At 36.1% G+C, this 12,726-nt stretch overlaps 1 protein-coding gene across 6 annotated transcripts in view; it reads left to right on the top strand.

Moving 5' to 3' along the window:
* CTNNA3 (catenin alpha 3) overlaps positions 1–12,726 on the top strand; it is a 468,549-nt gene that overhangs the window by 265,124 nt on the left and 190,699 nt on the right. For all 6 annotated transcript variants that reach the window (XM_084526473.1, XM_084526472.1, XM_084526474.1 and 3 more), the window contains one exon: positions 8,972–9,052. In XM_084526473.1, coding sequence (XP_084382599.1) covers positions 8,972–9,052 — 81 coding nt within the window. The remainder of the gene's footprint in view (positions 1–8,971; positions 9,053–12,726) is intronic.

Raw genomic sequence — 12,726 nt, 5'->3', positions numbered from 1 at the left:
TATTTATTTCAAATTTTCCTCCCCTTCCATCCCCTTCATTCCTCACATAACAACATAAAATCTCCAAGCAATTTATATGATAGTTCATCATAGGACAGTCTTATGTTGCTGCTGTAGGATGAGCTTTTCTCCAACTAATTTCCGATTTTACTGCTGTAACGCTGCCAGAACACTTTGATGAATGGTAGATGGATATTCAATTAAAAGCTTTTGTACCCGGGACTTAGAAAATTGCTCCATAGCAAAAAGCAGATGAACGTTCAGTATGTGTCTTGTTTGTTTCATGCTGTGGATATTGCTCTATTTCTAATTGTTTGCCTTCCCTCCTTGCATCATCAGTGAATAAGACAGTATCTGATCAAAATATTTTTTTTTCTTCCTTATGATTTCCTCAAATAGTTGTAAAGTTGAAGTACAACCCAAAGTAAAGTACCATTGGCCTTTACGATTTCCCTGTGCAGTGTAAAATCTTGTGTTTCAAATAGGAATTACATGTGGCTTTTGGTTTTGCATTAGAAATTGTAAGCAATCGTTTTATTTGCTTTGCAACAGACCAGCTATGATACGTTAACTTCCTGTGACTCTTTCTCCCAAATGATTATTAGGAAACCATGGGTTGTTTTATGACCATCCTGGAATCATACTGAAATTTTCGTATATTTCAAATGTGGAAAAACAAGTGAAAAACCGATATCATGATACTTTGACCTTATATATCAGAAAGAAACAATAAAAATTCAAAACAACATAGATTTCTCCCTCCCTTCTGTGGCTTGCTTGCAGTCCACTTTTGGGAGAGTTTACAATCCTCTTTCTCTTACCAGAAGCTGGGGATCCATCACTGTCCTTGAAAGCACCTTGGCTACCCTCCCTGACTTCAGTTTTGCTTCACACCAATGTTTCAGAGAGTGAATGAGAATGTGCAATATTCCAGCAACATCATTATTTCTGAGAAAATAGGATTAGTTACAATCTGTCAATTTCTGGATAATTTTTTATTTAAGGTGTTATAAATTCTGTATTTTTTATTTGTTTGTTTGTTTTAGGCTATTTTATCCGTGCTCACTTAGAATTAAATCCACTTTTCACTCTTAGGAACTAGTTAAAGCTGAATGCTAAAAGGGAGTTACACTGAGAAGGCTTTACATTCAAGACTTCTCCTGTATATTGATTGAGAAAGGGTAATTCACATAGTGAGGAGAAAGCCCTTTGCACTCCAACTGATATCGATAGAGGTTGAGGTAATTCATTTCTTATGAGGTACTTCACATCTCACAGCATTAGATCTATAGGGAGCTGTCCATGATGGCTTGAGAGGGAAAAAAAACAGCAATCTCATATTGCAGATGTTGAAGAAAAAAAAATCTGTAATGAGAAACAGTTCCACATGAAAGATTCCTTATTTGCTCAATTGCATATGATTTTTCATGCCCTTGTCATTTAATTTTTATTTTTTTAAATACAATTACTTGTTTTTCACAGAAGCTGGCTTCCTTGACTCAGGTGTTTTTAGAAAAAGTGCACTGGGGTATGTGTATTGGAGTGAGTGAGGAATCTATTACTGAGTAAATATAGAGTTTTCAACTTAAAATACTTGTTGGCTATTCGTTCTTTGTATTCCATGTATTAACAAAGAAAGGCATTAAATATTCTTTTAAATTAATTTCCTTTTGCAGGCTATTGATGTACAGTAAAAACATGCTTTGAAATGCTGTATGAAAAGGTCTGGAAGCTTTTGGCTTTTCAGAAGAATTTTTGTTCTTTATAATGTCAAAAATGTCAGGTACTTTCTTTACTGTTTTGTCAGAGGATTTCTTGAATAACTTTGAAATGTTCATTTAAGAGAGACCTCAGACAGCAGTTAACAAGATGGCACTACTGAATCCTCAAGATTAGTGGGGAAAAAAAAAGGCGGGGAGGGGAATGTGCATATAACTGCATCTAAATCCTGTTGTTTCAGTGAAGTTATTTGCAACAAAAAATGTACTCTTATCTCTTTCAGGAACAAAAAAATCTGTCTGAAAGTTTGTTTAAAAGCATGAGATATACTTGTAAACTACAATTGCAAACTGTTCAAATCCACCTGGTTTCTTTCTGTGTTCAAATCTGAAAGACTTGTCCATTGAGATCTATAGCTTTGGAGAAGCTCGTGGTTTTAGTTTATTTAGCTAGACATTACGACCTTCAACAAGGGATCTTGCTTTTTACAGGGAAGTTGCAGTTTGTAATTACGCTGCAAGTTGCAAACTTGAAGAGTAAACTGCTGTTTCCATGCACTCTGCATGCATGGGACAAATACTCTTAGGGTCTTGTGATTACATGACTTGATAAAATAAAATACAAAGATATTCTCAACAGTATTTAAATTCTTTTGTTTTTTTTTTTTGCCTGTTGATTACAAGAGTTTTTGTTTCTAGTATAGTGGAAGGCAGTATACTGAAGGATTTAACAGTCTAAAATGAGACAGAAGGCAGCAAGACAGAAAAATTTTTGAGTAGTTTCTTCTTTGTATGAGATTGATTTAAGAAGGCAGATGCATTTGGGTACAAGAGGTGTTCGATAACAGGACAGCCGAGACTTAATTTTCATGTTTGGGTAATAGAACATCCAAAGTGCCCCAAGGGAAACAGGTGTGCTAGGGGGTCCTAACACCAAGAGTACAAATGTGGCAACTGCACAGAAGTAGAAACTTGCTACTACTGGCATGGGCAGCGCAGGGAGCAAGGGAAGGTGAGGAGGCTTACAGAGCAGTTTGGTGGCAAGCACATTGACCAGAACGAGGACTGCTGCTGGGGGTGGGGTTTGGATTACATGGTTCCAGTTGCTTATTTATCTAGCCAGAGGTTTCTGTGGGAAGGAGAGAGGCTGCCCTTGTGGAAATCTGCCCTGAGTCCTCACTTTGACAGTAATTGTGAAAAAGTATTCATTCAAACACTGCTGACTTGGACCTCCCATGCTGTGTTACACTGTTCCCACCACGGGAACAGTGTAACAGTTCCTGGGGTCTTGCTATCCTTCTTGTGGTGTGGCTGTCCCAGACTTGGCACCTCTCACAGGTGTTTCACAGCCAAGCTCTCTACCATGCTTCATCTCAGATTGCTCAGCTCTGCACGTGACCTTCAAGATGATGAGTAAGTACTTTGTCTTTTTCCAGCCAAGTATGTAGGCAGTGAAATTACTTTTATTTACTTACTGAGTGGCTGAGACACTGCCACTAATTTTGATGGTTTTTTTTTGGGCAAGCCCACTCTAATCAAAGTGACAATCTTCTTGGCCCTTCTCTTTTAGTTCATATATTTTAATATAAATGAGGAGCACAACAGGATTGGCCTGGGTCCTCCCTTACAGGGGCTTTGTTTTTGTTTTGTGTTTTTTAAGATAGATGCCTGCATTCTTTCTTACTTTGCTGAATTGCACAAAATATTTTGAACTGACAGCGTGTCCATGAGCTGGGTAAGAAAGAAAATCGTATTTTTGCCTTTGCACAAACCTTTTAATGTAATTTTCCTCATTAATGAAAACTTTGTTTCAACACACACAAAAGTGTGGAACTGTTTTTTATACTAGATACAGCTTTGTTCATTGCTGTTACCATTTTCTCTAGAGTTCAAAATGGCTTTTTAATTCAAAAGGGGAAACATTTATAAACGCCATGTACTAAAAGATGTTAAATGGTAAATTGTGACAGTGGACATAAAATGCCTAATATCTCTTTAGGGACTGTGACTTTACTTAAATGTCTTACTTGGGTTGTGTGGTAATTTTTTTTTTTTCATTGTAATGTACAAGACCTTATCATTGTCTAATATAGGATTCTAGTAAGTCAACACATAGCCTGGACTATGATCAGTCATTTAATTAGAGCTCTGACGTTTATTAACTTATAGTATTGATTGGTGTTTACCTTTTAGCTTGACATTTTTTAGAAGGTTTCCACAGAGACCTGATTCCAATAAATGTGGTAGTCTTTTTGAAAATAAAATTGACCTTTGGACTTTGAAGTAAATCAAAAGACTTTTTTCACCAAGTTGTGGTATAGCTGCTGTTCGTAACCAGTGAAAATCACACTTAATTGCTATTTAGTCTTTTCCAAATTGTATGACAGTTTAGGAATAGATGCATCCCAGGACACAGAACATAGGTTCAGTTTCTAGCTGTAGTCTTTTCAAGTATGAAAATCTGTTTTCAGCAGAGCCTTTGAGTACTATAAGGATTAATGCTAGGAAGTTGTTTTTGTTCGTGTATGTAAATTTTAACATTCCAGCAAAGGATCATTGCAATCTTTTAACTTCTGTTATTTTAAATCTATATGTGAGTCTAGTAATGCAAGATGAACTCGTGTTAGACCTTTTTAGCTAAATATTTGAAACATCAGGAACACCTTGTTTATCTGAAGCCTGTTCTGCCTGTTTACAAACAATTATTTACAGTGGTGTTGAAGGAAAGAAAGTCATGATTTCTGTCTAGATAAATAACTTCATGCTTTGCATTTTTTTTGTAGTCAATGGCACTCATAGACAGGTATGACATAACAAGGTTTATAGCATCTTTATAACCTTATACTGCCTAGTACTTGCACATATTAATTCATTTAAAGATGACTTGGCCAAGAAGGATGGTATAGTTTACAAATTTAGAGTGAGGCTTAAGTCCCAGGCTCTGCGTTCACTACTCCACCATAACTCTTCCAGTCTGTGGACCCCAGATAGATCCTCACTTCTTTTGTATGCAACCGAGATCCTAGTTCAGCTCCTGTATCTTGAAGCCCTAGATAATGGCATGGGTAGAATCTCCTGACTGTGTTGTTGCCATACAGATCCTGCAGGAATCCTTTAGGACCAAAGTAAAGTCTTGTTTAAGTTTATAGCTCAGACTCCAGCTGTTCTGGAATACAGATTTCAGAGAAGTCTGCTGATCTCATCTCGCCATGGATATGATAAAATAAATTAATACTGCTCCCTTTTACTCCACAACACTGAAAAACTAGAGTCTACAGATGTGTGTGAATATTTTGGGGAACTGTTCTCAAGACAAAAATTCAACTTGATAAACTAAATCTCTTTCACCACCCTCTGTAATGACTAGAAGAAGTCTCAGGCCTTTCAGAGGTGGTGTTAAAACGATTCCTTTTTCTCTTTGGTGACTGTAAGGGGACTTCAGGGAGTTGCAGCCTTGCAAGATATACGTTAATCCTTGTGAATACTTTACCACCAGTGCATACGTAAATACATTAGCTCTATTTCAGTTGGCCAGATCTTTTTATTTTAGTCCTGCTGGTAAGAATACTTCATTTCTCTATTGTAACTGCATTCTTGATTATGGATAAAAAGGATGTTGCTCTTGGATTCACAGAATGATGACAGTATTTATTATTTTAATGCCTGTGGCTAACTGTAACCTTACTATAAAGCTAGCCTCTGTCTGTGAACCTCAGTACCTGAAGAGATTAGATTGTCACTTAGGTAGTTTTGCCCAAATCTTCTTTATAATCTTCAAATTACTGTTCAGACAGGAGACATAGTACAACTATTGGATATAAAAAAGTATAAATACCTTATCAAAATAATGATATTCTTTTGTTTAAGCTCTCTCTTGAAATCAACAAAGTATGAAGTTGGAAATTACTGCTGTCTTTGTTAATACTGTTAACTGTTGGCATGTACCAACCACTGGAGACATGTTCTTGAGTCCTTCAAGGTTGTGTAGCTAAGGCAAGCACATTTGTCTGCATCAGTGTATCTTGGATTAAAGAAGGGTCTGTAATGCCCATGAAGGTCATGATTCCCTGCTGATACAAATGAAGTCTATTAACAGCACTGTAAATCTGGTGATTTGTTTCAGCTGAGGTTCTGCACTAAGATATTTATTATTTTAAATGAAAATCTGGCAGGGAAGTATTTCTGCATGTGTAGTTTTTGAGTCATTCAACTACTGTTTTTTGCCAGCATATGAAAAGGGTAAGCCTGTATTGTTGGCAATACTTAGCATTTATCTTCAGGCTATGCAGTGTTAATTAAAAATAACTTGTTTTCACTTATTGAAGTGTTAATAACAATGTGATTTTGTGCTTGTAAAACGTGTCTTGTGTTTAAAATGCATTGAAATAGGAGCTGGATATTGCTTGTAATATCTTCACAAGGGAGCCGTATAGCTATTACTACATATATTTTACAGAGTAAAACTGTAGCTGAAGGCAGGAAAACTGAGATAAAGGGGTGAGCTCAGTTGCATGATTTTGGGAAACCAGAGTCTAGTATAACATGCATCATTTTCCTAGCCCTTTCCTTTATTCAGTCACCTTTATGGGAATGAACTATTTCAGGGAAGATTTGTTTCTTTGTTTTTAAGTACAGCAGTCATGAGAGCAACATTAATTGACAAGCAGATGCGAAATATTTCCAATACAGACACATTAACTATATTAATGGGGAGTAGAATATACTGTGGATACGTTCAGATCATGTTTAGTTTCTGTATGCCATTGTTTGTAATACATATTTTTAAAATAGTGAATTTGGTGTTTTTAAGCTATTAAAAAAGTGTAGTCAACAATTGTAGAACTTCAATGGTTACTGTCATGTAGGTATCTGAGATGAAAATCTGCAGAAGACTATAAGGTTAACTTGAAGAGTAATTCAGTGTTCAAAAGTACTTGGGACCAATGGATCAGATATATCGCAAACTGGACAGTACTACAGCAGGCCATTAATACTTAAGACTACTCTTGCAATAGATTCTGTAGTCAGGTGTCCCCCTAAAAGACTAAGCAATTTTAAAATACTTACATCTTTATAAGAATGATTTATCCAAACAGTAATGTATGTTTTGGAGTTTTACATAATTCTTTAAGGAAGAAAAAGAGTCTGAAGCTATGAAGCTAACCATATTCTTGACCTGTCCACATTCTTTGTCTGGAAGCTGCATTTTACAGTACATTTAGTTCATGGGGAAAGGTCAAGGCAAAGAGTAACTTCAATTGTAGTTAGGTTTGCTTTCTGGATGTTGATTACTGATAGTTATATTAAGAACTTGCAAACAAAGATGTTTTATTTGTTTGCTGTTCATATTTTTATGCTTCTTGTTGAGTAAGATTATTTCCTATTTGCTGCCTCAGTGATGCAGGTTTGCTTAGAACCAGTTGTATTATTAGTTGCCACCTTTGAAGTTGCAGCTTACCAGGGAACGTTTTAAAAAAAAAAACAGTATTTTACATGGCTTTCTGTCTTGTTAGACAAATAAGCTCTGAATACTAAGGGTTTAAAGCATGTGCCAATGTGGAACCATGTCTTTATCATCTGAAAAATGCATAGATATACACTGAGCTGACTCGTATCCACAATGCTTTTGTTAGTCCTGTTTTGCTAGCAGTTCAGAAAGGATCGATTTTGTTGTCAAAGCTGACAATAGCTTGCAAAGCATTACAAGAGTCTTTATTTACTTTGGTTCCTATGCAAGTGTTGGTAGGAGAATTGGTCACATTACTGTAATGACTTCTCTCTCCAAGATGTATGTTTGATCTCTTCCCTGTGAAGATTATAAGAATTTCAGAAACTGCAGGTAGTAGGGAAATTTCTATGTTAGCATGAATCTTGAAATACTTTTTGAAAGTAATTGTTCCCTTCATCTGATGGAAAATATGTTACTCATTTTGAGACGTTTATTACGTTACATGTTGACTTGTAATATAAAAGCTTTTTCCCGATCATCTCTAGTTTCTGCTTTAATACTAAGCATATTGCTCTGTTCACAGATGTTTTTATTTATTTTTAGCGAGGAAATAACTCTGAAATATTATATAGTGTGTATAAGAAGGCTATACAGCTAGGTACATACTGAGGTATGACTACTTCTGTTTTCAGTAGTATTTATTTTGGTATGATGTGTTATGTTCATAATATAAACTTAGTAGTGTACTATAGAGGTCCAAATACTATGGTTAGTAAACATAAGCTATTTCTTTGACATTTTGGAGAATATAGTCCTTTCTCCAGACATGTTATGAGTATTGACTTAAGACATTATGTAAAGACACTTTTACTGTGGTTTCTCTCCTTTAGACCAGAGCAATCCAAGTTAGTGAGCAATGCTTTAGAGAAACAATGTTCAGCAGACATTTTTGTTTTTCATATAAGGTATGTAATAACGTAAAAAAAAAAAAAAAAAGATTGTTCAAAACAACTAGTAGATTTAGAACTACTGTGGTGCTATTGTATAGGAAAAATGCTGGGTGGTAGAATATAACGCGAACTATGCTTTTCAAATAGATAGTAATGACATAAACTCTTTGCTTATGGATAGAAATAAGAAAATTGTTTGGAAGGTATATAGCTGATTCAGTAAAGACATCTGAAATATCTCAATAGCTCAGTCTTCTATTGATGACGAGAATGAATGTGCTGTTAAATGGAAAGATTGTTTTCATGTTTTCATTGACAGTGTTTATTGAATTTGCATTGCAATGTTGTGGACGTTTTGAAACTCACTCATTCTGCTCTGTGGGAGTAAAATTATAAATGCTGCAGATTAAAGCATTATCAAACTGCACTGAGGCCATCTGAGTTTATAAATTGCTTATAGAGAGAAGTGATTTTCCACATTAATGTGGTGATAATAGATTGGAATCAATAATAATAATTATATTAACGTTGTTCCATAAGTAACCTTGGACAATAAATTGCTGTATTACAGCAATTCAGAAGATGAAAAGTGTTTAATTTATTTCCTACATACAGCTAGCAAAACATGTTTTGATTCTGAGGACTTCTGCTCAACATCACAAATCAGTGTTCTGTGGCTGTAGGGGTACTGGTTCCTGAAATGCAGTGAGACTAAAAAAAAAAAAACCAAAACTGTAAGCACATATGATTTATCAAATGCTTTGATGAACTGAGGACACAAAGAGCATAGTTTCTAAGAGATCGTAAATAACCATTGGTTGTTTTTTTTTTTTTTTCTGTCATTTTTTTTACAGACTGACAAGAAAGAAAAAAACAATGCTTTGAATGTTGCAATAGATAGTATGTGCAAGAAGACAAGAGACCTTCGCAGACAGGTAAACAAACGGGGGAACTGGTAGAAACTGTGGACTTAGAGGCTTATATAAATTGCTATTTTCAGACTACATAGTGCTGCACTTCAAAAATAAAGCTTTCTTCTATGTTAATGAAATACCAAAGATAATTACAATATCCCACAGAATATATACTTCCAAATTGTCAAAATTGTGCAAAAAAACCCTACCAAATGTAGATATTGTCTGTACATGTGTATATACATAGGCAAAACTCTGCATGTGTACATATCTAAGAGAACATACGTATAAGTATTTTCTGTAGAAATACGTCAGTACTGTCCTTTGGAAATCAAGAATAGTTTTATTTTAAATATTCCTGAATTTTCATTCACTTTATTATTGGTTGTTGGAATAGATACTTTGGAGGAACCACCAGGTCTAGTTCTTCACTGTTGTGGGGACTTAGCAACAGAGAAGGGTACTGAGAATACTTGGTCTACAGTCCACACTCATGTTTTTCATCCTAGTATCCTAAAGCTAGTGGAAGACAAAACCCACAACTGTGGTGTAATGCAGAAGGTGAGCAGTAGACATCAGCTGTGCTTACATCCTTGGAGCTGCAAGGAACATCTTTGGGAATTTTTTCAATGATGTTGAAAGTACACAAAGTGCCAGCTTAGGAAAGGAGAACTGAAAGACATGTAGAACATTGAGACAGGCCATCCCACCTAATCATATGAAAAATTTATGGCCACGCAGAACATGAGTGCACACTGCTCGTTTCGTCTCTAGCAGTGGCTGTTGGTCAGTTTTCTGGTGGAAGAATATCCCTCCTAACTTTGTGTACAGGTTTATAGGCCAACCTGTGCTTTAGGATGGTGAATGAATTCCTTTCTGTCTCCCATAGTCAGTCAGGAGAATCCTTGAAAGATAAGATTAATACAATATAAATATGGTGTTCACAAGTAACTGTCATCCAGTTTCTTTTCACATTTCATCATAACTTGCATCACAAGCTCAGTCTGTGTGTTAACTGTTCCATTCTGACATGCCATCTCTTCAATAAGTTAGTTAAACTTCAGTTTATAACGGCTTACATGTCTTTATTCTGTTACAGTGTTTAAAAATTATTAAAACATTTCATTTCCTATATAAACATTTGTAAAATGTTCAGGCAAAATGTAGTCATCCCCAGATTGTAGGCAATCTAGAACCAGTATTTTTCTTTAAACAGAGTAGCTCTATGGCTTCTTGATATTTTCTTGGAAGGTATGCATGAGTAAATAGTTCATCTGTTCCCTCCAGCTCTGTGTTCATATGTGTAAATTGCTTAAGAATTGTTTTAGGAAGAATGTCTAACCTTTGATCTGGGAAACACGAAATTGTAAGTTGTGCACCTGCAGATGTTGCAATACTCTTAGTTGCTCTCAGTTATGAACATTCATTATTAGAAACATGAAAATGTTTATTTGATTCATTCTTTTAGCTTTTATAATATATATTTTTGAATGATACAGTGTACCATAACAGGTATTAGGTTCCTACAGCACATTCAAGGGCATAGTGTGCATAATTAATTACTGTGTTCAGTTTTGGGCCCCTCGCTACAAGAAGGACATGGAGGTGCTTGAGCGGGTGCAGAGAAGGGCGACGAAGCTGGTGAGGGGCCTGGAGAACAAGTCCTACGAGGAGCGGCTGAGGGAGCTGGGCTTGTTCAGCCTGGAGAAGAGGAGGCTCAGGGGCGACCTTATCGCTCTCTATGGGTACCTCAAGGGAGGCTGTAGCGAGGTGGGGGTTGGCCTGTTCTCCCACGTGCCTGGTGACAGGATGAGGGGGAATGGGCTTAAGTTGAGCCAGGGGAGTTTTAGGTTAGATGTTAGGAAGAACTTCTTTACTGAAAGGGTTGTGAGGCATTGGAACAGGCTGCCCAGGGAAGTGGTGGAGTCACCATCCCTGGAAGTCTTGAAAAGACGTTTAGATGTAGAGCTTAGGGATATGGTTTAGTGGGGACTGTTAGTGTTAGGTCAGAGGTTGGACTCGATGATCTTGAGGTCTCTTCCAATCTAGAAATTCTGTGATTCTGTGATTCTGTACTCTGCTTTCAGCCAGTTACTGGGATTGTCTCCACAGAATTGGGGTTGAATCTGAAACCTTATGAAATTGTATTTTGAAATCCCTTGTAGCTGTCATTTTAGCACACAGTATACGAAACTATCATCTAAGTTCTTGCTTAGTCAGTGCCTGATTATGAGTTATCCTGTGGGCCCATGTGGAACATAGTTTTGGATCACAGAAAGTGAAATGAAGGAAAACCTGTATCGGACAACACTTGAAGACCAAAGTAGCTGTCTCAAGAGCAGTGTGTTCTAGAAGGTCTAAAAATCTCTTGCTTTTTAGATGAAATTATTTGTATTCACTTCAAGAACTTTGCTGGTACTTGTGAGGATTTAAAACTGTTCTGTTTTGTTGTGACTTTATTTGTATTGTGCAAAGATGTGCATGCCATTTCTGTTTGTACAGTTTTACCTACTTTTTTTACAGTTTTACACTGCTTCCCTGCCTAGCAAATCTCCATGAATATTTAGGATGGAATTGCCTGTTCATTCCAGAATCTAATTCTGAGAAATTACCAGACTGTTGTTACCTCCCAGTTGTTTACTGTGACTAGTTTGCACAGATGTTTCTCCTGTGGTTGCTGCAGTGTCTTTTTTTTTTTTGTGTGTGTCTCTGTGTGTGTATTCTTTCTTAATATTATTATTGATGATATTCACACAGTTGTGAATTTTGCTTCATCATGGATGGAAAGCTTTTTCTGAAACACAAAACAAGTTGCATTCCTGGCATCCCTTTAAAACAGGAAAGAGAGATCCCTCATTAATAATGAATTTTTAGTTTTTCCAGGACTTTTGCCAGTGTAGACTTGTAAGGCAGTAGAATTTTCTGTGAGCAGTTTACTTTACTCATCAGAATAGTGATGTTAATAATGTTGCAAACAGCTGCTGGGATTTTATTCTCTGTACTCTACTGTTTGTTCTTGACAACCTTATGCCCAATGTTTTATGAACAACATTCTTCTGTTTCCTTTTTATCCACTTTGATATCAGAACAAAAATTCTTCATGCTTCCATTTCTCTAACAGTCTGTTCAAAAGGTAAGAATAAGGCCTTGCACCTTAAAAATAAAACAATTTGTTAGACATCATCCTCCCTCTGCTTTACCTCTTCTGGTGGTGTCTCTTTCATTTACAAATAGGAGATAAAATTTAATCATAGCACAATAACTTCCCTCATAGTGCCTGCTAGTACTAGTGGTGCTGTTGTTCTTTGTTTATGTGTCTCCCTATATTTCTGCTTAGCTTTCAGCCTTTTGCTCAAGAGGTGGCCAGTCAGAAACAAACATACTGAGTAGTGGAAAAAATGCATTATTCTTATTAGGATGAAGAGAAATTGATACTGCTTCAGATACTTCTTTTTCCTTTCCATGTTTTACATTGCTTTTCTTCATTCTTCAGTGCCACACAAGCCATATTTGAAAATCTTGGCTTTGTGTGTTCCTTAGCATAGCTGAAATAACATATGTCAAGCTTGTTTGTATTCAGCAAAGGCACAGCATTATCTTTTTTTCTTGGAAGAACTGTTTCACTTTGTTGAATTGCAGGATAGAGGATTTCTTAGAACAAAATAATTAGGATAATTTATGTATGAAAGGTTAAT

The sequence above is a fragment of the Aythya ferina genome (assembly GCF_964211825.1).
Source record: "Aythya ferina genome assembly, chromosome: 7".
NCBI lineage: Eukaryota > Metazoa > Chordata > Aves > Anseriformes > Anatidae > Aythya > Aythya ferina.
Note: the sequence above shows the minus strand (reverse complement) of the source record. Positions and strands in the feature narration are given on the sequence as shown.